The sequence below is a fragment of the Pipistrellus hanaki genome, assembly GCF_964339955.1.
Source record: "Pipistrellus hanaki genome assembly, chromosome: 14".
NCBI lineage: Eukaryota > Metazoa > Chordata > Mammalia > Chiroptera > Vespertilionidae > Pipistrellus > Pipistrellus hanaki.
In genome coordinates this window covers 48,340,777-48,365,290 of record NC_140516.1, presented here as the reverse complement: position 1 = coordinate 48,365,290, position 24,514 = coordinate 48,340,777, and the positions used below count along the sequence as shown (strand labels likewise).

The 24,514-nt window shown below is 52.1% G+C and overlaps 1 protein-coding gene across 1 annotated transcript; it reads left to right on the top strand.

Moving 5' to 3' along the window:
- Positions 1–1,773: 1,773 nt before the first annotated feature.
- VAX1 (ventral anterior homeobox 1) lies at positions 1,774–5,814 on the top strand (the record flags this gene model as incomplete). Its single annotated transcript, XM_084903352.1, has 3 exons — positions 1,774–2,011; positions 3,066–3,253; positions 5,078–5,814. The coding sequence occupies 3 exons, from the start codon at positions 1,774–1,776 to the stop codon at positions 5,645–5,647; spliced, it is 996 nt and encodes a 331-aa protein (XP_084759478.1). The 3' UTR covers positions 5,648–5,814.
- Positions 5,815–24,514: the final 18,700 nt, after the last annotated feature.

Sequence of the window (24,514 nt, the reverse complement as noted above, 5' to 3'; positions counted from 1 at the left end):
CTCTCTCCCTCCCTTCCTCCCTCCCTTCCCTCCCTCGCTCCCAACAGCTCGCCAGGACCCCCGCCCCAGCCCCCTCCCTCTCCCCGCCCGCCTCCGCCCCCATTCTCAGAATTGTGTAAAAAAATTCTCAGCCAAACCTCCCACCTCTCCCCCCACCCCCTCTCCGCCCCCCAACCCAACTCCCTTTAAAAACCTCTTTCCTGCGGCCCCTGCACTCTCTGTGAATGAGGGCAGGGAGCTCGGCCCTTCCCCCGCCCAGGAGCCACGCCAGACCTCCGCACTCAGAGGACTGTTTGTTAATAGTCCAATTAGATAATTGCCATCTTTCACTCCTTTTGCTCCGCATTTCCCATAAAGGGATGAATGGGGAGAGCGGAGTGGAGAGGGCTTCTGCCCCGGCGAGGTGACGAGAAGGGCTGGAGCATGCTCCTTGCACAAGGCCATGCGCTTGAATTGAATCATTGTAGCCTAATCAATGCTCTTATTGGATTACTGGCTGTTGCTTTTCTCAGAGATATTGTAGCAGAGACAATGCCATAGCTAGGGGAAAACTTTTTTTTTTTTTTTAGAGCAGATCTCACAGTTGAGATTTTCTGGGCTCTCTCTCTCCCTCTCCCTCTCCCCCCCCCCCCCCCCCCCTCTCCTGCTGGACTCCGAGCACAAAGCTGTCCTTTGAATGGGCTGCGCGCTCGCTCGGGGCTGCTGGAGGTGCGGGCTTGAAAAAATCCAGCGGGGACTCAATGCGGAGAGGTGGCCGCTTAAGATGGCTGTCAGCATCGAGGTGTGTTGAGTTGTTTGGGGTGAAAGCTTGACTTTTTAGAGCGTGTGGTGGGGGGATATACTTTTGGGGGGAAACTTTTTCTCCTCTCCTCCCCCCCCCCCCCCCCCCCGTCTTCTTCTCTTTCCTCCTCTCCGGAGGGAACTGGGCTGCAGGGTGTGCAGAGGGGGGTGTGTGCGTGTGTGTGCGTGTGTGCGTGTGTGCGTGTGTGTGTGTGTGTGTGTGTGTGTGTGTTTCTCCCCCCACCCCCATTCAGCTCTATCTGCCGAGTGTGCAGAAAAACCCCTCTAGCCAGGATGTGAGCAGGAGGGTCAAAGGCAAAGGGAAAGTTAATCACGCCGGGCTCGGGGTGCTCACCATTCAGCATGCATCTTGCCAAAAGTTTTTTCTGGAAGTGCGAGTCTTTGATTGTGTGTTTCCTGAAAGCAAGACCCAATCATTTCCGTGTATTCGCTGGCGGACACCCCTCCTTGATTGGGGACAAGGACAGAAACCATCCATTACGGATCTGATATATTATCCAAACAATTTAGTGTATTCATGAGGTAACCGAAACGCGGGGGCCGCCGCGAAATTGCCCGTAATCAATTGCCACCACCGCGAGCGAGCGAGCGAGCGAGCGTGCGTCCCCCCGGGCGGGCGCCCGGACCACTGCCACCGCCCTCCCCGCGGCGGCCGGAGCCTCCGCATCGCCGCGCCGCTGCGCCCCGCGCCGGGGACCCCGGGGACGCCGGACAGACGCGCCCCGAGGACGCGGGGGACGAGGCGGCCTGGCCGCTGCTCCGCCGGGATCTCCGGGATCGCCAACCCGCCCGCCGCCGCCGCCCCGCCGGGACATCCATCCTCGCCTCTCGCCTCCCTCCGCGCCGGGCGGAGCGGCTGCATTGTCCGCGTTTTGTCCTCCCCACTCCGCCTGTTCTTTTCCTTCCTTTTTTTTTTTTTTTTTTCTCTTTTCTTTTTGTTTTTTGTTTTGTTTTGTTGCTTTTGCCTCTCCCATGTTCGGGAAACCAGACAAGATGGACGTCCGGTGCCCCCCGGACGCGGAGGCGGCCCGGGGCGCCAAGAGCGCGCACCGGGAGGGCCGGGAGGGCCGGGGCGCGGAGGGCACCCTCCCCGCCGCCTTCCTCAAGGAGCCGCAGGGCGCCTTCCCGGCGGCGGGCGCGGCGGAGGACTGCAGCAAGAGCAAAGCGGGCGCCGCGGACCCGGACTACTGCCGCCGCATCCTGGTGCGAGGTAGGCAGGGCGGCCGCGGGCGCGGCTCCGGGGCGGCGCCGGGGCCCGGGCATGTCCGCCCGCCCAGACCGAGACCCACCCCGGCGGGCCGGGCGGAGACGGGGTGCGGCGGGGACTTGGGGGAAAGTTGCCGGCCGTCCTCTCCCGGGGTCCCGGCTGGCCCGATGGGCGCCCGCACCCGGGCGCGCAGTCTCCGGGGACCGCTCTCCTCCGAGCCCCGAGCGCCCCGCGCGCCGAGCTGCCGGGGAAGCTTGGGGTCTGCGCGGGCGGCCCGGGCTCCGGGCTGCGGCCTCCGATCCGGGAAGGAGCAGGGAACTCCGCGGGACTTGTGCGCGCCCCGGGGCCCGGAGGATCTCCCCAGAGGACCTCCCCGGAACCCGGTGCCGGACTCCCGCGCTCCGGCGGGATGAGCGCACCCGAGGGGAGCGCGGGCGCGGAGGAAGGGCCGCCGGCTCTGGCCCAGCCAGTCGGCGCGCTGGGCCCAGGGCCCCGGCGCCGCGATCGGGGCTGGAACGGCGGCCTCGGTGCTCCGCGGGGCCCGGCTCTGCCGCGCGGGGTGCGCCCGGCTGGGGCGGGGAGGGAGGCCGGCCCGGCCCGGCGCCGCCCCCGCCAGCCAGTTCCGCGCCAGGCCCCGCCGGCGGGACTCGGTCCCACCTCCTCCCGCCTCCCGGGCCCCGGAGGGAGAGAGACCCAGGGGTGGGGGTGGGGGTCGCCGGAGCGCGGTCCAGTCGACTCGCTCCGGAGCTGGGGCCTGCCCGACCCGGGCTGGAGAGTGCGGGGACCCTCAGGCCACCGGGGACCCAGACCGCGAAGCCCAGGCCCCCAAGCCGGGAGGAACATCAGCAGATCTGGCGTTGCTTCCCCCTCATTTCGGTCCGGAGGGATGCACAAAAGGCAAAAGCCCGCTTCTCCCTCCCGTCGGCTTGTGGCGGCTGCCCCTGGCCCCCCAATACACAGTCTTTGCTCCCCCCACCCCCTCCGCCTCTGAACTTGAGGCCAGAGAGGTGGAGGGAGAGCACAGCGCCCTGGCGGCTGATACTTTCCCTTTCCCCAGATGCCAAGGGCTCCATCCGGGAGATCATCCTGCCCAAGGGCCTGGACCTGGACCGGCCCAAGAGGACGCGCACCTCCTTCACGGCGGAGCAGCTCTACCGGCTGGAGATGGAGTTCCAGCGCTGCCAGTACGTGGTGGGCCGCGAGAGGACCGAGCTCGCCCGCCAGCTCAACCTCTCCGAGACCCAGGTACCAACCGGGGCCAGGCCGCGGGCAGCTCTGCACAGGCCTCCGTCTCCCCCACCGCCCCCAGCCAGCGCTGCCACAGCGCACGGGCTGGCTCTGGTCAGAGCCTCCCAGGAGGTGGAGGAGATAGAGAGGGCGGGGGAGAAAGGTCTGAGCTTCCTTCCCTTCCATAAGCCATTCCCCCAGACCCTTAGGTATTCCAGGTCCGTGCTCTGCTCTCTATTGGGGCTCCGGAGGCCCGGATACTGTCCCCGTGGAATCCTTTCTGGACCCCCGTCCTGAGAATCCCTTGCTTGTCTCTGCGCTAAAGGAACGGATGTTCACCCTGCTTTGGCTGCCTTATTTTGGCCAAGTTTCCGGGCACCACCCCCTTCTGGGGATGGGAAGCCTTACCCAACACCCAGGCCCATCCTGCAAGGGCCCAGAAGGTTAGGGCGGAAGCCCCCTGCTCCGGCACAGCAGACAGCCAGGGTTAGAAAAGTGCACATCCCTGATGTCTGCCTGTGCAGACCAGGCTGCCCTGACCCGTATGCCTTCCCCTGGCCCTCCGCTTCCCAGCCCCATTCTCAGCCTTCTGCACCCACTCAGACATCCAGGAGGCCCTCTGTCCTCAGTGCCAAGGAGGCCCGGACTGGGAGACAGATCGAGGGCCCGAGAGCCAGCACTGCCAACGCTGCTGTAGGTCTTGAGCTTTTATGAAATCCATATGATGCTCCTATAGAGCTAGCGGGCTGGACTCAGCCCCTAGAGAGGACTCTGGGGCCTGGCCAGGGCATGGCACCAGCTTGGCTCAGGCCCGGCAGTCGTTTTCCTAGGATCAGTCCCTTTCCCCATGCCCAGCCCTGAAGCAGGTGGGGAACCTTTTAGGTCTGAAATCCGGACAGAAGCCGAGAACCAAGGACAGACAGGGCGGACGCACTTTCTGAGCCTGAGTGCGCCTGGCCGCTTTCCCCTAGTGTCTCTGCTCCCCTCTGCGTGCAGCTTAAAAGATCCAGATGGGATGATCTTGCCTTGTGGCTGCCATACTCCGCTGTGGGCCACCAGCTAGGCCTGAAGGGGGGCTGAGGGAGAAGGGAAAGTGAGAGGGGAGGGTGGCGGAGGGAATTTAGTCCAACACGGCCCCCTGACTTTCTGCTGCGGCTCCAAAGTTCCGGATGGAGCGTGTAAGAGTGGTAAATTGAGAATCCCCTCAGCCCCTCCAATCCGGCTCCTGGTGAGAGGAGGTGGGGAAAACTCGGACAAACTATTCTTCCTGCAGCCACCTTCCCTGTTTGCTGCTAGTTGGTGGTCAGGTCCCACCTTGATAACAAGAAACAACTGTAGCCTCACCTGCCATTCTGGGGGCGGGGGAGGGGAGGCTAAATAAGAGCTCCCCGTCCCCCGTTGGCCTGGGGCCTGGGTCCAGGGTCCGGGGTCCAGGGTCCGGATAGGCAGGTCAATGCTTCCCCACCTTCCCCCACCCGCCTTCCCGCTCAGCATCCTCAGGCCAGGCCCCACAGGTCTGCACCATCACCCAGTGAAATCCCTTCTGGTCTTCTTTTGAGTGAAGGTTGTGACATTTTTATTACTTTAGTGGGAGTGTTGGCCAGCCTGGGCCTGCTTGCATGACTCGGAAGTTCAGCCTAATAGAGCTGTGTCCCCCCACCTGGGGGTCCCCACTCCCCCTGGCTGCTCCCAGCTCCCAGCCGGACCTCTCCCGCCGCGGGTGGGACTAGGACTGGGGTTAAGGCTGGGGATGCGGGAAGGTCCCCACTCCCCAACCTGCACACCCCATAGCCTGCTTCTGACGCCCCGTCTGCCCTTGCTCCTCTCCCCGGCTCGCTCCAGGTGAAGGTCTGGTTCCAGAACCGGCGCACGAAGCAGAAGAAGGACCAGGGCAAGGACTCGGAGCTGCGCTCGGTGGTGTCGGAGACGGCGGCCACGTGCAGCGTGCTGCGGCTGCTGGAGCAGGGCCGCCTGCTGTCGCCGCCCGGCCTCCCGGCGCTGCTGCCCTCCTGCGCCACCGCCACCGGCGCGCTCGGCTCCGCGCTGCGCGGGCCCAGCCTGCCGGCCCTGGGCGCGGGCTCCGCCGCCGCCGCCGCCGCCGCCGCCCCGGGCCCCGCGGGCGCCGCGTCCCCGCACCCGCCGGCCGTGGGCGGCGCCCCGGGGCCCGGGCCCGCGGGGCCGGGGGGACTGCACGCGGGCGCGCCGGCCGCCGGCCACGGCCTCTTCGGCCTGCCCGTGCCCTCGCTGCTCGGCTCCGTGGCCAGCCGCCTGTCCTCCGCGCCCTTGGCCGTGGCCGGCTCGCTGGCCGGGAACCTGCAGGAACTCTCCGCGCGCTACCTGAGCTCCTCGGCCTTCGAGCCGTACTCGCGGACCGGCAGCAAAGAGGGGGCCGAGAAGAAGGCGCTGGACTGACTCCGGGGCCCCTGTGTTTATGTGTGTGGTCTCTGTCGTGGTGGTGGTGGTGATGGACGCGCGCGAGGTAGGCGCCGGCGGCGACCCCGGCTCCCGGGAGACCCCGACAGCTCTCCTTCCCAGCCAGGCTCTGCTGCCAATTTTATCTCATCTGGGCTGTTTATTTCTACATCCTCCCCCGCAACCCCCACCCAAAAAACAACAACAACAACAAAACTTCCTCTGAATCCAGGAGAATCCAAAGAATTAGAAAAAAGGCCCTAACAAGTTAGCCAACCCGTGCCTGGCCCTGGAGGGGGAAGGCTGGTTCTGAGGCCGGAGCCGCTGCGGCCCTTGGTGGTTAAAGTCTTGTGAGTATTTGGAAGAGAAAAGCTGCACGCAGAGCGCAGGGGGCTGAGCAGGCTGGCAGGTCCCCTTTAGACCAAAAAAAAAGAAACCCGTTCCTCCCTGTCGCCGCTGGAGAAACCAGGGCTGCAGGGAGCCCCTGGTCCCCGCTTTGCGGACCTCCCCGGAGAGGGGGGGGGGGCGCAGCTCGGGGCGGACAGAGCCCGCTGCTGCGGCTTCTCTGCTGCTGAAGAAACTCCCATCGCAGCCGCCTCCTGGGCTTCTGGACCCAGGACCCGGGCAGGCGGCAGGGGAATCGTCTGATCTGATCAGCAATAATCAGCGATAACCACCGCGCGCAACCAGGGGACGTGGAACCGGCTTTAAAACGCTCCTCGCCACGGAATCTGGCAGGTCTAAGGAAGAAGGCGCCACGGGGCGGTGCCAAATTAAAGCTAACCGTTTACACTGCAATTTTAAAGGGAAAAGCAAAACGAAAAGCCGGCGCTGCGAGTGGAAGAAGAAAATCCAGCATCATCTTCGTTGCTGCGGGGCGGCGGCCTACAGCTGCGCGCCGCTCAGGGAGAGCGCGGCGTGGCTCCGTGGCGCTCCCCGCGCCGCCTCCCCACGCGTGGCCGTGGGCACACCGCCCGGTTAGCAGACAGATCCCTGCCCAGCGCCTCTCGAGTCCTCCCCGCTCCTGGATTCACAAAACTCTCCGGACACGGAGGAACCGCCCTGCTTGATTTCAGAGCAGAATTTTTCGGAGCGAGAGGCGGGGGACAAAGCCTGGGACAGCGGTGCGGCCCATTCTCCTCCATCCATCCAGATGGGCACCCTGTGGTTGGGAAGCATTCCTCCCCTAAAATCCCCAGGGTTTCCCTGGCCCCACGTCCGAAACCTGGACCTCACCGGTGGTGCCACCACAGCCGTCCCCGCCGCCACGCTACCCGCGTTTTAACCAAAACCACAGACGCCAGTGTCTAGAATGTATCCCTCCATCGGAAGCCAGCCTAGAGCATTTTAAAAAAATAGTCCTTTTATTGTAAATTATTTACGTCGGAAGCCTTTTTGTTCCCTCTTTTTAGGCAAATTATTTTTAGTGGAGAAAAATAATGAACGATGATTCCACGCGGGTAGGTGTCCCGGAATCCTGGCTACTAACTTTGTTCTGAATGTTTTGGATATTTGGATGTTTTGTATTTATGTGGTGAGAGTGAAATATATCTATCTATGCCGATAAGCGCGGTGTATTTTGGTCTTGTGTTTGAAGGAGAAAACAAAAACAAAAAAAAGGGAAAGGCAGACCGAGCAGATGGGGCTCAGCCTGGGGGGTAGAGGGTGGCAGCTTGGGCCCGGAGAGGTCCCCTGCGCTCTGAGGATGAGGTTTGGGGGTGAGAGGCGGGCTGTGAGTGTCCCTCCACTGGTCTGAGAATCTCTTCTCCAGCCTCGGGGTGTCCGCCCAAACCCCTCCACCTCCCACTTTATGTTTCTGATGTTTAGGAACTTGTCTCAGGACTGACACCCTGGCTGTCCTGCCTCCTCCGGCTGCTGGTTTCTATGGTTCTCCAGCCGGCCAGGCAGCATTCTGGACTTATGCGACCACCGGGGTGGGACAGGCAGGCCTCCCTCTCCTTTAGGATCCTCTCTCCAGTCAGAGAGAAACTCCGGAGGAGCAAGAGAAGAAAGTAGCCCGTAGCTCCTGCAGGGATGTCTCCCCCACCACATCCGCTCAGTACTTATGCGGTGGTGAGGGGTGTGGATGGTGGATGTGGCAAAGGGAAATCTTGGGGATCTGGGAGGGTACCCCAGGACTCTCCTAGCCTGAGGGGCACAGAGCCCTTCTCCATGGGCCCACACACCTCGGGCACAAGAGGGGCCAAGTTCCCTTGGAACCCACCCCCCCTCCCCCCCCCCACACACACGTGTACTGTGCAGTGGTCCTGGAGGAGGCAGCGCCCGGTGTGGGCGGAGGAGCCTGAGCTTAGTGTGGGTCCGGGCGTCACTGGGTTGAGGACCTTCACCATGAACTGAACCCCGGGTTTGCTGGGAGCAGCTCCCTCAGACTGTTCACTTCTGTTTCTCAAAGTCGCTACACACCCATCCGCTTTTGTCCCCTCCCCATCCTCCTCTTCTTCCTCCTCTTCTACCTCTTTCTTCTCTTCTCTCCTACAGAACCCTGGGCTCCAGGACCTTTCTCTCCTGCAGGCTGTCCATCTCTCCACACCCCCCTCTCCCACCTCCAAGTCCTTTCTCTCTCTCCCCCTCTGTCCCTGTCTCTGCTCTGCTCTCATTCTCGCTCCCCCCTCTTTCTCTCTTCCTCTTCCTTCCCTCCCTTCGTCCTCCCTGCCTCCCTGCCTGCCTGCCCTCTGTCTGCCACGGTGGCCCCAAGGCCAAGGTGTGGGTGGTTCTAGCTGCGATTTCAGGGCTGGTGGTTGGGGCTAGCGAGGGGGAGAAGGTGGCAGAATTTCATGGAACAAAAGGAAAACAAAATCCCAGCTTCAGGGTCCCCAACAAGCTGGGTCCCCGCCCCTAGAATCCTCCACCACTGCACCCCGCCCCTGCCAAGCAGATCCCATAACAGCTATTCCGCCCCCCCCCCCCCCAATCTGCCCCTTTCTCCATTTTGCATTCTTATACCTAAAAGGGAAAGAACCAGTTATTCCATCTCCTCTGCGCCAGCCTCCCTTCCCGCCTGGCTTTGGGGAGAGCTGCTGAGCTCTCTGCCTGCCACTCAGGGAGCGCAATTGTCCTTAAAGAGTCTCTTCTGCATAGAAGACCCACACTTTCAATTAAAAAAAAACATTTCTCAACAATCCATCTGATTTTAGTGCTTGTTTTATTTTCCCTCCTTTCCCAAGCGCCTCCAGCGAACTGCCTTGGTCCCTGGAGGCCTCTGGATTCCAACTAGTGATTCAGGTCAGGGAGGAGGGAGGTGGCCTCCTTGGCAACAGCTGGCCCTGCCTGCGAGAAGGTGGAAGGGGCACCTGGGGGTCAAGGTGTGTGTGTGTGTGTGTGTGTGTGTGTGTGAGGTTGGAAGAAATCTCATGCCTAGGCCTGCACAAAGCAACATTTGAGCTAGCTCAGAGCAGAAAGGAAAAGGAAGGGAACCCTCTTCCCAAACTCCTGTGAGTTTGGTGGTCAGGTGTGGGGAGGAGGTGGACAGCCGCCTGGGGAGCTGAGCTGGGACGCATGCTCACAGCCACACCTGCAGTGGGCCTTCCCCCGAGCTGATATATGTTTCTCATGACTGGCACTTAGCAGCCCTTCGGAGTTTACAAACAGCCTTTCACAGTCACCATCTCCATCCCTCCTCACTTTCAGAGGCTCGGCCTCATTTTAAAGAGATACACACAGGCTTACAGCAATCAGAGGACTTGCTCAAGGACACACGGGCAGAGCCCTAAGACTGTAAGCTCCGCCTCGGGCCAGGGCCTCTCCTTTCCGTCTCTTTCTCCTCTCTTCCTCTTCCTCTTTCCTCCCCTCTCTCCCTTCTTTCCTCTCTTTTCCATTTTTCCTTCCACTTGTGCTCCAAGTGTCTGGCTCATCATGGGACCTGAACCCGTTTGCCTCTTCCCATCCACAGCTGCCCACTTCCATGTCCAGCCCTCTTTCCACTCCACCAGCGGCCAAGGAGTTCCTTGGTGCCTCATCAAGAGGTCTGTCTGCATGTCTTCCCTGGTTCTGTTTTCTTTCCTGCCAGAACTCAACTCCTACCCTCTCCTACCCTCTAGAATGACATCTTTGAACCTCTTACCCACTCTGCCTTAGACTTCCTTAACATTTTTTTAATGGAAGTATCACATTCATATGGTAAACATCTATACAGTAAGTACAGTTGATGAGTTTACACACACACACACACACACACACACACACACACACCTCTTGAATTATTCCAGTGAAATTTTTTAACTTGTCACCTTAGGCCACAGGATGACACAAGACCTTCCTCTTGTTTGAAGAAGTGATGTCATGTTGGTGTGACACAGAACACCTAGGAAGTCTTCCTAAGGCATCTTGAAGCCATTAAAAGTCATGGATGCCTTCCAAATCCCTGTTGTCCGGAGGTCAAGGACTTAAGATGATCAGAACTAGAATCTACCAGGTCAGGGTTTCTCAAGATACAACTGAAAACCACTTGCTTCAGAACCACCTGTGGACTGTTTAAAACGCAGCATTCTAACCCTCAGCCCCACCCAATGAATCAGAAACTCTGGGGATGGGATTCAGGAATGTGTGTTACTGGCAAGTTTCCCAAGTGATGCTTACCCATGAGAACCTTTGCAATAAACACCACTCAATGGCCAACTCCCCAAACACTGCAACCTCCAGCATCTGGCCCGGGGCCTGGCATTTGGTGGGAATACAATGCGTATTTGTTATACATATTAATCCACATTTTTCTGACACAGTTTAGCATTTCTTGTCTCACATCATAGTATTGTAATTTAACACCATTTCTACACTGAGAAGTCTTTACATTTCAGAGTCTTGCTACGCGAATAGGTTTTATTTTGATGAAGCAGGAGAGGAAAAGGAACAGATTTTGATGGTTTCTTGGGTCTCGGGAGCGTCTTTTATAAACCCAAGTAGGACCCCCTTGCTGGCAAGGCTGCCTCCCTTCAGACCTGGGAGTGTGGGGAGGGCAGAAGGAGCGTTCCCCAGATTTGCTGAAGGACACTCAGATGCACATCTTTCCAGGTTGGAACGGAAAGCTTCTGCTGAAGGAACATCAGTTGTGGAAGGAGCAGGGCCAGCAGGTCCAGGAGCACTGGTGTGGGATGGACAAGGGAGCTGAAGCTTACTTAGGCATTCTCCGATGGATGCTTGATGTACAACTGATCTTCCACGCGGAAGCACATTTGCTTCTCACCATATCGTGAACACAGAAAAGGAAGGCTGTGCTTTATGTGGTAATGCTGTACCTATTCTTAGAAATAACAGCAACACACACACATTCCACAGCACCTCCCCGGGCCCAGGGTACCGGCATGCTTCACTGTGAAAAAGCGGTTCATCGTAGTGGTTTCCAGTTGTGGGGTCTAGAGTCAGAGTGACTTGGGTTCAGATCCCAGATCCACCGCTTGGACAAGTTACTCAGCTGGCTGCTCTCAGCCTGTTTCCATACCTGTGAAATGAAAATGAGCGCTCCTGAATTTTTATGAGTAGTTCATGAGACAAGGCTCATACAGCATCCGGTACAATCTAGTAGAACGCTCCAATGTTAGTTACGTATAAGACGGTGTCACTGTGGTAGTTGACTTGAGACTCCCTCCGGGCCTCAGTTTCCCTGACTGTAGATGAAGTCCTTTCCTAAGGAAGGACTTAGAATTGCGGTTGAGTCAGTCACAAGGGAATTTACTCTCTCTCTGCCTTTAGACTGGGCACCATAGTCATCACTAAGCACAGGATTTTTATAAAAAATGATCATTGTTAATAATAAATTCTTATTTTAATGACTACACATTTGTCCATAGAAGGGAAAAGAGAACAACTCAATGAGGAAGAGACAAAGTGCAGAAACATTGGCCAAACGGCCTTTTTAAAAACTGTAATGAAGTGCTTTCTTTCTTATTGTTCTTAGATTTAACAGTGTACGAAATGGTTGAGTGCTCATTATTCTTTTGAATTTGTTTTAACTCTTTGGATCGCTATATCTAGATCTGATACATAGTAGGCACTTTAACATTTGTTGACTGACTGGAATCACAAAGTTAGTTCATTAACACAGCAGTGTATTGGGTCCTTTGGTTTCATAAGTCATTTCAGAAATCTACCTTTTAAAACTTTTTAAATGAATTTATTGGAGGTGACTCTGGCTAATCAAATTATATAGGTTTCAGGTGTGTAATTCTATAATATCCGGTATGTTATCTTTATATTTTATTGTGTGTCCACCGCCTCACATCTAGTCTCCCATTACCATTTATCCCCATTTACCCTCTTCTACCTCCCCTCACCCCCCTTTCCTCTGGCAATTACCACACTGCTGTCTGTGTCTATGGTTGTTTTGGTTTTGTTAATCCCTTCACCCTTTAAAAAACATTTTCTTACCTATTTTAGTGCTCTCACCTTCTCTATTTCACTTGCCACCTGCCTCCCCCTGAGCCACTGGAGACTGTTGAGACATCATGACACTTCTCCATGTGCACTTCAGAATGTATCTCCTAAGAAATCCTCCTATACAAGTACGTTAACCATTAGCACATCTAAGGAAATTAACACGGCTTTAAAAATATTATCTAATATCCACTATGCACTACAATTTTCCCAGTTGCCCCAACAATGTCTGATAATGTTTTTTATTTGTTTTACTTTAGGGTTAAATCTGGATTCAAGTAGAACATTTAGTTATTATGTCATTTTTGTTTCTTTTAATCTAGAACAGTTGTCTGATTTCTTTCATTCTTCCATGATACTAACTTTCAGGCAGTTCAGGCCAGCTGTTTAGCAGAATGACATGCCCTGTGGATTTGGCTGTTTGCTCATGATGTCATTCAACCTGTTTCCCTATCCCTCACGTGTTTTGTGAACTGGAAATGAGACCCGTTTGGCTAGCATCCTTCACAGGTGATGTCTTGTTCAATTGCCTTCTCGTGTGGTCTGAGGAGGAAAAGAGTTCCACGTGACCATCACCACACACCTACTGAGCTCCTAGCAGGTGGCATGTACTATACTAGATAAAGTGGGAGTTTAGAAACAATGTGTTTTCGGTTTCTTGTTTGTTTTGTTTTCTTAAGCCTCACTCGATTGATTACTTCCTGCAGGAGCCCTGACCAGGGCCCAGGCCGGGGAGGAGCCTGCAACCAAGGTATGTGCCCTTGACGGAATCAAACCTGGGACCCTTTGGTCTGCAGGCCGATGCTCTATCCACTGATCCAGACTGGCTAGGGCAGTCGCTGGCAAACTCATTAGTCAACAGAGCCAAATATCAACAGTACACCGATTGAAATTTCTTTTGAGATCCACATTTTTTAAACTTAAACTTCTAACGCCACTTCTTCAAAATTGACTCGCCCAGGTCGTGGTAGAGCCACATTCAAGGGCCAGAGAGCCGCATGTGGCTCACGAGCTGCAATTTGCCGACCATGGGGCTAGGGCAACAATGTTTAACATAGCGCCTCTCACACACCTATGAGCTACTAGTAGGTAGTATGTACTAAGTTAGATGAAGTAGGAAAATATATACAAGGTTTAAACTAGTGCTGGGCACAAGATAAATGTTCTGTAAATATTTGTTGGCTGCTGAAATATATAAAAAAGATCTTGTATGACAATGAATGGTAAGTGTCAAATGAGTTGTTGGATGGAACTGTCATGTAATTTAACAAATATTTTGAGTTGGTTGGGCAGAGCTGCTCTGTATGCTCTGAGCTAGGTACTGTAGACACTGCTAGTGCATTGGGCATCTAGATGCCCCCAGTTTCTGCCTTTGAGGAAAAGAAGTCCTAGCTTTTAGATGTAGGAGAATGAGTGGAGGTAGGAAGGCAGAGTTTGTATGTACTTGATATATACTTGTCTATAATTATTCCTTATCCTCACAGCAGCATTGCCAAGGAAGTATCAATTTTTCTACATAAGGCTCAAAGGTAGACTTGCCTGTTGGGGGTGTGGAGTGTCTCTAGGATTCAATCCCCAGACCTGACTGACTTCAAGTCCATCCTGGACTGAGAATATTAGACTAAAACTTGAGGAATTCCATGGATTTTCTGAAATTGTAGGCACAATTTCGTGGAGAGGTGGTTATGTAGCAGGTTCTTAAAGGAACCCATGACTCTGAAAGAGAACAATCGTCTTAGATTGTCAGCGTTGGAAGGATCCTGAGACATTAGAGTCCCACTGCTCTCATTCCAAACGGAGCCACCAGAAGGGGGACAGATTTGGTACAGGGTGACTCCAGCGGCAGAGCCAGCACCGGAGCCCAGGCCCCTGGGCTCTCAGGCCCGGACATCTCCTTGTTTGGCATCTCCTGTGAGGGCAGCAGAGGCTCTGAGCGGCTTGAAGGAGCTGTCACGCACTGGGCCAGATCTCCTTGGACACTGTCTTGGCAGGGAGTCCCTCAGGCGCGTTTGGAGGGAGGTGTGCGAGCTCTTCAAGGACCAGGTTTTAACTTGGCACTGATTGGGAAATTGGCTCTTTCTAGGTTACATCAGTAAGTGACGGCTCTAGGGTGAGCTCTGGGGTGTAGGAGAGCAATCCGACTCTCCAGGAGCCCGCTTCTTGCCCAGTGCCTTGTCTTCTCCGCGGGCAGAGGAAACCCTGGCTGGGCGGCGGCAGATCAGGCCTCCTCTGAGGAGACTACAGTAGAGGGGAAGGCAGGACAAGCTGCCTTCTGAACCGGCAGAAGCTTGGTCTGCATGCAGGAGCCGCTGTAACATCAAGAAGTGCAATTGGTGCCCAGCCAAGGTGGCTCAGCGGATGAGCATTGACCTATGAACACGGTTTGAATTCCCAGTGAGAGCAGGTTGTGGGCTTGATCCCCAGTAGGGGGCATGTAGGAGGCAGCCAATGGATGTTTCTATCTCCCTTCTCCTTTCTCTAAAGTAAATTAAAAAAAAAATTTTTTTTAAAGAAGTGCAATCGGTACTCATAGCCTCTCCATGCTCTACCTTCTGTGAGGCTTTGCAGGCAGCCCCACTTTCCTCTGAGCCTGAAATCATAGCCCCCTTTTCATTGTCTCATCCCAATTTTAAGGCTCTTTTTATTCTACTCATCACCTACCTCAGTGCCTGGCACTTAGTTTTAAATTACTCTTTATTATTTATTTATTTAATATATTTAAGATATTTTTATTGATTTCAGAGAGGAAGGAAGAGGGAGAGATAGAAACATCAGTGATGAGAAAGAATAATTGATCAGCTGCTTCATGCACACCCCACACTGGGGATTGGGCAACTCATTTGACCTTTATAGACCTTTGTTATTTCTTCTGTAAATAAGGTCTAACCCACTTATGTAACAAGATTTCCCCAGATAGGCTATAGCTTTGGAGATCACCTTGGGTTCAGGCGGTCTGGGATAGAGAGCCTTCTGGGCCTGAGGATATGGGTCTGGCTGGTGAGTGATGGGGAGGATTGGTTCTGAGGAGGGGTGCCCATCTGAAGTAGGCAGAGTGATGTGACCAAAGGTGGTAGCGGTGGGGTTTGAAGAGAGAATGTTGAAGGAGGGAGGATTGTCTAGCTGGACTCTAATTCAACACACATAATTCCCAGGGATTGTCAGAAGTATCAGACTTTTCTTATGGAAGCTATTCATGCTAAGTAATTCGGAGGCTACTCAAGACAGATAATTGATTTAAAAATATTTTTATTGATTTCAGAGAGGGAGAGATAGAAACATCAATGAGGAGAGAGAACCACAGATTGGCTGCCTCCTGCATGCCCCCTACTGGGGATGGAGCCTGAAACCTGGGCCTGTGCCCTTGACCAGAATCCAACCTAGGATGCTTCAGTCTGCAGGCTGACGCTCTACTGAACCAAACCAGCAAGGGCCAAGACAAATAATTTTAATGGTAATAGTAACAAATTAATGATCCACTAATATTATCAGACTATAGTGCTGAGGCTTTTAGTAAATCCTCCAATTGCCTCGTTGACGTTGACTTTTCTCAACAACCGGATGAGGGAAGTCCTTATTCCTGCTTTATTGATGGGGAAACCGAAGCTCCATGTGGTCACACAGTTTGTCAGCACCAGGGGTCAAAGCCAGGCTTCTCTGGCACCAAATCCATCACCTCTGTTATTACTGTGTGCCTCTTTATTGGTTCTTTGAGTATTTCCCGTACTTATCTCTGCTCCTCAGGTTGGGTTAGATAGTATTTTACATGCTCTTTGTGGCCCAGGTTAAATATCACTTCTTTTACAACATCTTCCCTGCATTCCCAGTGAGAGAGTTTCTCTCTCTCAGCATTTTCAGTTTGTACCCACACAGCAATTCTCCCACTTTCTGCATGGCGTCTTTAACTAGTTGGGCACAAGAGTGTCTTCCCCCATCAGACTGTTTCTCGGCAACATGTAATTTTATTGATAATTGCATCTCAGGGCAGAAACATAGCTCTCAAACCCACAGCTACCAAGAAAAGCCTAGTGGCTCCATGGTTGATCTGTGAACCAGGAAGTCACGGTTCGAGGTCAGGCCACATGACTGGGTTGTGGGCTCGATCCCCAGTGGGGGGCATGTAGAAGGCAGCGATGGATGATTCTCTCTCATCGTTGATGTTTCTATCTTTCCCTCTCCCTTCCTCTCTGAAGTCAATAAAAAAAAAATATTAAAAAAAAAAAAAAACTCGCCCCAGCCGGTTTGGCTCAGTGGATAGAGTGTCAGCTTGTGGACTGAAGGGTCCCAGGTTCGATTCCAGTCAAGGGCATGTAATTGGTTGTGGGCACATCCCCAGAAGGAGGTGTGCAGGAGGCAGCTGATCAATGTTTCCCTCTCATTGATGTTTCTAACTCTCTATCCCTCTCCCTTCCTCTCTGTAAAAAAATCAATAAAATATAATTTTAAAAAAAATCTTCTTGTGTGATATATTAGCTTCTGTTTCCATCAGGTAAAATATGAGCAAGGAGAGAAGAGAAATGAAGGCCTCCGTGTTTATCCTCCTTCTGCCGAAATGGTCCTGAGGAGGCGGGTGACAGTGAGCGGGTGGAGAGAGGCTGGCTTCACCTGGTCCTGGTTTGCAGCGTAGCCATCTCTCTGCCTCTTAATCGAATAATAGGAACGACTGAAAGAGTAAAGGTGCCAGGCCGATCGTTATGCCCCGTCCATTCCCCCCATTGATGCGGAAGGGATTTGTGTAGGTAAGTCCCATTAATGCTAATGGAAGTTACATGTGTAATTCCCCTTTTTCATCACCGAGAGAATAGAGCTTTCTATTCCCGGGTAATTATGGTGCTGGCGCTGTTAGTTTTTTCAGTTAACTTTTTCACCTGCCTTTCCTGCCTGGACTCTTAAGAAAGGGGCTGAATTCTTCTGTTCAGAAAGGAGAACTGCCAAAATATCTGAGAGGTGAAACAAATGTAACCAGATCCACTTGTTTGAGGGGCGAGGTGGGGAAAAAAAGCAAGACAACACCAGGACAGGAAGCTGGAGGAGGAGCCCCCGCTAATTTTCAGAGCCCAGGAAGCTTGTCGAGGTTCGGATTGTCTAACAATGCAGGGCTTTTCACCGGCTGCCCATTTCTTCAGGTGTTTGACGCGAGAGGAGAATAAGTCCCTGACCATTTGGACGGAATTAATTTTAGCGGGTCAGATGTGAGTAGCAACGCCCGAACCTTGAGAGAGCTTCATAAAGAATTGATCTCGGTTTCTGCCTAAGAGTTCATGAAATATTGGAAATACCTTGGAATCAGAGATCTGGTTTCAGGAAGCTAAAGGACGGCCATATTTGCTGTCTTATTAGAAATGTACACCTTTTGGGTGTTCCTCTGTCACCCCCCATTCTCTGATTGGAGCCTATATAGAGGTCATCCTATTCTGTAGGGCATAGCAGTGCCTGTTCTTTAGCCAGACATGGCCAAGTCAGTCCTAGTCTTGCTATATACATAGGTCGTTTTTTCAAAAAGGTTTTCGTGGCAGAAAGGGACAAAGGTTCAACTTTGCTGATGGAAGAAAGATATCCCTTGATACATAATCACGCTCAGGTTTTGTGGTAACTATCCAATCTCATGTAGGAAGGGATTTCCAGGGTCACCTAATTCAGTGGCACCCAAACTTTCAGTGATAAGGAGCTTACTCTAGCACTTAGTAGGGTATCCGGAGTACAGTTGGTAAGTGATTTGAATCAACTTGTCAAGAATAGGCTGGTCTCTCTTTGGACAACTCTGTGTTCGGAGGTTCTGGCTCCTGGTGAATAAAATTACGACTTCCACTCATTTTCATGTACCCTTTGGGCCCTGTTTTTTTGTTTTGTTTTGTTTTTGCCTCGTGGCCCCTGTTTCTGTCCCCTTGTTCGCTTTCTCCTGACACTTGAGAAGAATTCTTCACTGTTTCTCCAAGTTAGGAATTGACATTTCATTGGTCTGCCCTTCTCACCCTAACCGCAGTCACAAGCTGGCTTCTGAGGCCAGGTTTTCTGACTGTGTGTTCTCCAGCCGTTCTCTTATTCCTGGGACAGCTGAACCGTATTTCTCCGAGTTGGCTCATTTCCTGAGCCTTGTAACAGAAGACCTTTTTGTCTCTCACCTGTCCTTTCAGTCTTCACACCCAGATTCCTGGTCCACCTAGCTACCTAGCCCCCAAGTCCCTTTCGGAGGAACTTGTCAAAGCTTGGAGAAGACCCAGGTACAATGTTATTTGAGCTGCTTGCTCCAAAACAGCCTCATGTAGCGAAAGGAACATTAACTGAGAATTAGGAGACCTGGAAGCTAGCCTTTTCTCAGCCACAGAGGCTCCCTGTTTCACCTTTTCCCCAGCCAGATCCATTTAATCGTTGTGCAACAGCCAAAGGGATCTTAAAACATAAATTGGATTATGTCACTTAAAATCCTTCAACGGTTGTTCAACCCACTTGGGTCTTAGCCCAACTTTTAAAATCTTTACTGAGGCCCCCAAGGTCCTCCATGAGGACTCCATCCTAACTACTCTCCAGCCTCGTTTTTACCTTTTTCTCTGTCGCTCGCGATGCTTCGGCCACACCGGTCATTTTGCAACGTGTGTGCTACTTCCGAGTCTTTGCATAAGCCGTTTCAACGTCTTCGAATGCGGATCCCCTCCGTTTTTGCCCCGGTAACTCTCATTCTCTAGATTTCAGCTCAAATATCATTTCTCCAAGAAGCCCTTCTCGAATTGACTCAATGACAGCCACACTGAGGGCCATGCTCTGGAGACAAGCATCGTCCAGCCCTTTAGCCTGTGGAGGTGCACCCAGCTCTTCTTGTGGCTTTTCCCACAAGAAGATACATATTCCACCGAAACCGGTTTGGCTCAGTGAATAGAGCGTCGGCCTGCGGACTGAAAGGTCCCAGGTTCGATTCCAGTCAAGGGCATGTACCGTGGTTGCAGGCACATCCCCAGTAGGGGGTGTGCAAGAGGCAGCTGATCATGATTCTCTCTCATCGATGTTTCTAACTGTCTATCCCTCTCTCTTCCTCTCTGTAAAAAATCAATAAAATATATATATAAAGGAAGATACATATTCCAGGCAGATCCTGTCAGATTCAGGCTGGATATGTAGGGATAGGTACTAACAGCATACTACCAGGCTCTTAAAAAGATTTTAAAAAAATGCAGTGCACTCAACTTGGAGTGACCAAGCTCAGCAAAGCAAAAGAAGGGCAGAAAATACGAAGTTATGGATGCCCTCGTTCAGGGTTTGGGAAACTGTTTTTGTACAGGGCCAGACAGTAATCCTTGCAGGCTGTGTGGGCCGTACCGTCTCTGTGGGAATCAGGACTCAACGCTGCAGTTGTTGGCTGAAAGCAACCGTAAATAGTACATAAGCAGATGCGTGCAGCAATGTTCCAATCAGACTTAAGTTTCAAAAGCAGGTGGCATTAGCCGAAACCGGTTTGGCTCAGTGGATAGAGCATCGGCCTGTGGACTGAAAGGTCCCAGGTTCAATTCCAGTCAAGGGCATGTATCTTGGTTACAGGCACATCCCCAGCAGGGGGAGTGCAAGAGGCAGCTCGTCAATGATTCTCTCTTGTTGATGTTTCTAACTCTCTATCCCTCTCTCTTCTTCTCTGTAAAAAATCAATAAAATATATTATATATATAAAAAAAAAGCAGGCAGCATTAGACTGCTGGTCCTTGTTTCCCACTCCCTGACCAGTGTGCTTTACATATATTAACTCTTTTCTACAATCTGATAGGCAATATTTTATCCATTCAGAGTCATAGGGGTGAAGTAGCTTGTCAATAGTCGCCCAGTTGAGTATGGGGCAGGATAAGATTCTAATTTGGGCTCCAAAGACAAGAGAAGGGAAATGGCCAATTAAGTTTAATTCAACAAATATTTATTGAGCACTGATCATCTGATTGTGGTGATGCTAGACATGTAGAAAGACTGGCATCTTCATATTTCACTTCTCTCTGGTGACTTAGTCAGAGTTTTACATTATTTGGGGAGGCATTATGGTCTGATGAAAAGAAAGTGAGCTTTGGAATCCAACAAGACTCACATTTTAACTCTACTATTTAACAACTCGGTGAACTTGGATAAGTTTATTTAAGTTCTGGCCTAAATATCCTGAGACCAAAACTAAGTAATGATATTGGTAGATGGTAGGCCTCCATTAAATACTTTTTATTGTTGTTGTTGTTGTTGTTGTTAATCCTCACCCGAGGATATTTTTCCATTGATTAAAAAAAAACACCTTTATTGTTGTGTTACATAGGTCCTCCTTTCCCCCCCATTAACCTTTTCCAGCCTGCTCCCATCCCCCACTCTAGGCCCTCACCACCCCATTGTCTGTGTCCACGGGTTAGGCATAGATGCACACAAGTTCATTGGTTGATCTCTTCCCACCCACCCTCCCCTGCCTTCCCTCTGAGGTTCATGACAGACTGTTGAACCTCCATTGATTTTTAGGGAGAGTGGGAGAGAGAGGGAAAGACAGAGAAAGACATTCATGTGAAGGAAACACATCGACTGGTTGCCTCCTGCACAAGCCCTGATGAGGGCATGGACTGGGGAGGAGCCTGCAACCGAGGTATGTGCCTTTTTTTTTTTTTTTACATTTATTTATTTATTTGTTTGTTTGTTTGATTGATTTATTTATTGATTTGATTTCAGAGAGGAAGAGAGAAGCAGAGAGATAGAAACATCAATGATGTGAAAGAGAACTATTGACCGGCTGCCCCTGCACACCCCACAGTGGGGATTAAGCCCGCAACCCTGGCATATGCCCTGACTAACCGGGAATCAAGCCATGACCTCGAGGTTGATGCTCAACCACTGAGCCACATCAGCTGGGCAAGGTTCATGTCCTTGACCTATGAACCCTTTCTCCCTAATTGACCTCCCCCTCCTATGGCCCACTCCCCAGGTCTTCACCATGGTCAATGCTTATTATAGTCAGTGAACCTTTAAAAAAGATGCAGTTGGAAAAGTTAAGTGGTTTGTAGGAAAGATGCTTATGGCCCAGACGGGGCTGCTGTTACTCTGAGGATATTCTTTAGTGTCTTATTACATTATGCAAACTCCAGCTGGATGATCCAGATGTCTTATTCCATGGGCTAGATCCGTGGTCAGCAAACCGTGGCTCAAGAGCCCCTTACAATGTGGCTCTTCCACAAAATACCACGGCCTGGGAGACTCTATTTTGTATATTTTATTGATTTTTCACAGAGAGGAAGGGAGAGAGATAGAGAGCTAGAAATATCGATGAGAGAGAAACATCGACCAGCTGCCTCCTGCACACCCCTTACCGGGGATGTGCCCACAAGCAACGTACATGCCCCCGACCGGAATCAAACCTGGGACCTTTCAGTCCGCAGACCAACTCTCTACCACTGAGCCAAACCGGTTTCGGCAGGGAGAATCTATTTTGAAGAAGTGGCCTTAGAAGAAGTTGAAGTTTAAAAAATGTGGCTCTCCAAAGAAATTTCTATCGTTGTCCTATTGCTATTTGGCTCTGTTGACTAATGAGTTTGCCGACCACTGGGCTAGATCATCTCCATTCAGACTTTCGGAAGCGCACCACAATGCCTTCTCTTCCAACAATCGCTCCCACACAAACTTCCCGTTCCCTTTCGGTGCGTGGCCAGTGGCCTTGAGGATCACCCTCTCCACGTTGCGGGGTGCACTTTGTCAGTGTTCTCACTAGAGGCAGCCCTCACACGCTCTTGCCCTTATCTGTGTCTGATGTGCTAATGCGGGAAAAACAGACTTCAGAAATCAGCATGGGAGATGAAACTATAAATAGGTCATGGTTGAATATTCAGCATCTGGTACAAGCTTCCAAGTAGTAATCCATAATTTTCATATGCTCCTGCTTTTCTCAGATGAAAGGCAAACTCCTTTGACCCATGAAGCTGATCTGTGAACTCTGTCAAAAAACTCACAGCCTCACCGTAGTGGATGGTGCATGCCATTAGCATAATTTTCCACCCAGGGTGTAAATGTATGTTCTCTACATGTTCTCTACAGAGCATAGGCAGTATTTTGCGGCTTGTTAATAAGAAAAGGTTGTGTATTGGACACGGGGCAGAGGGAATGAAAAGTTTGCCACAAGAAGTACTATCGCTTCTCTCTCCACTTTTTCCTTGCAGAAACCGGGAGCTGTAATATAAATTTTAATGGTGTCATTGAGAGAGACAAATGAGACAGCCTGTACCTCGCAGGATCTCCGGGTGGGTCGGACAGAGTGGGGATCTGAGCTGCATAAGCATTTTGTTTGGTACCTCCAGGTGGGAACAAGAAATGCCTCAATTTGTCAGGTTCAGTCTTTACATTTCAGAGAACCTATTTATTTTTTTAAATTTCTTTATTGATTATGGTATCACATATTTGTCCTCATCACCCCCACCCCTTTCCCATCCCAAACCCCTCCCCACGCATGCCCCCACCCCCCTGTTGTCCGTGACCACTCGTTAGGCTTATATGCATGCACACAAGTCCTTTGGTTGATCTCTCCCCCTTACCCTCACCCTCCCCTACCTATGTATAAGGGGCAGGAATAAAATGGAGAATTTGAGAATCTGAATTTCCCTTTGCCTTCCGTCTGGGACTTTCTCTCTCTCTCTCTCTCTCTCTCTCTCTCTCTCTCTCTCTCTCTCTGTGTGTGTGTGTGTGTGTGTGTGGCGTGGGTGTGTGCAGGACTTACTTCACTGTTATGAAGGCTTTGTACGATTTCTCTGGGATCTCCACGATGATGTTCCTCTCTCTTTAATTCCCGAAATTACCATGTGTTGGAATGCTTGGCTGCCTTTCACTCCCTCCTCAATGGACCCTTTCGCTTTTCACACCAAGGTGTCCTTCTTCGGGGTGCCAGGTCAGGCTACCAAAACAGCTTCCAGGAGGGGATTACGGCCAATTAACATCTTTGTACACAAAAGCCGCTGGCAGCTGCACAGGCAGCCTGGTGGCGGCTCCGGCGCTGCATCTTAAGTAGGGGCCTCCTGTACTTGAGTTCAAGTAGGAAGAGGTGGGCAAAGTTTGTATTTATCACGGGAAAATGCTGTTTTGGGGGAGGGATAAAGTCTGATGGAAAGGAAAGCGGCGTTCTGAAGGATCCAGCATGCCCCAGGCGGATGCTGGTCTCCATTGTCTGGGGTTCCGTGAGGATGTGCGCACAGTGTGGCTCCTTCCCGGGCACATGTTCCCGGAGGTGACATTTCTCCACGGAACCATCTCGTCCTCCCATTCCCCTTGTTCTCCGTTTAGAGGACATTCAGCCGGGTCCCCAGGTGCTCCGAAGCCCATATGGTCTTAAAAGGCATCCGCCTTCTCAATGAGAAACCTATCCTGTGGGTACCTGTGCCACGAAATCTGTGTGTAGGGTCAAGGACAGCGCAGAGAGGCACTGGGCAAAGCTCGCTTCTTAAGCCTCTGATCTGAGAGGCGTCCAGTTATTTTTGTTTTCCTTTTACTGACTACACTTTTTACGTTTTGCCTTGACTTTGGAGGTAGTGTGTGTGGGTTCAGAAATTCTGGAAGGGGAAAGGATAGTAGAGCGAAAGCAATGTTGGGACGCAGGCACTCAGGAAGAGTCTCACCTAGAGACTGGGGTGGAATCTATTCAAAATCACGTGTAAGGCAGTGATCGGCAAACTCATCAGGCCACAGAGCCAACTAGCAACAGCACAACGATTGAAATTTCTTTGGAGAGTCACATTTTTTTAAAACTTAAACTTCTTCTAACGCCACTTCTTCAACATAAACATGGTCTTTTGTGGAAGAGCCACACACTCAAGGGGCCAAAGAGTCACATGTGGCTCGTGAGCCGCGGTTTGCCTGCCACAGGGGCAATGGAACCCGATTCTATCGTTGGGGGATGAGAGTTTTCAAAGACGTTTTGAAGCTCAGGGGTGAAGATGGAGTGTTTTCAATCCATCGGACAGGGTACCTTTCCAGCTCCCTTCACCGGGTTTGAAAAGACGAGAGAATAAAATGCTGCCTTCAGAATGTACAGTGGGGACCCCCGAGGGGAAAAAAAAGAGGCCTGATACGAGAAAGGAATTAATAGATGGGAGATCAAAAGGTCGACGATGACCACACGTTTCCTGAGTCAGGGTGGAAAGTGTGAGGAGAGACGTGAGAGCCTGAGACGAACCCCCTTTCCCGTTCTGCCGCCCACTTCCCTCCCCGGGAACGCAGCCACGAGGAGAGCATGCATGTCTCTCGCCCTTGCTTGCACGGGAACATGGTTTTGTTTTTTTTGAAAAGTCAGCCTCGACGTCCCGAATCTAAATTACGGTCATTTTCAGCTTCCCGGGCTTTATGCATAACTCCAGAGTCTCCTTCCTTCGCGTGATATTTTCCCAAAAGCAAACCTTAATACAGTCTCACTGTGTGGCTTCCCCCCGGGGTTTTGGTTTCAGATACGGCATTGTGAGTCCTCAGACGTGTTGAGTCCCCCCCTAATGTTAAATGGTAATTGCC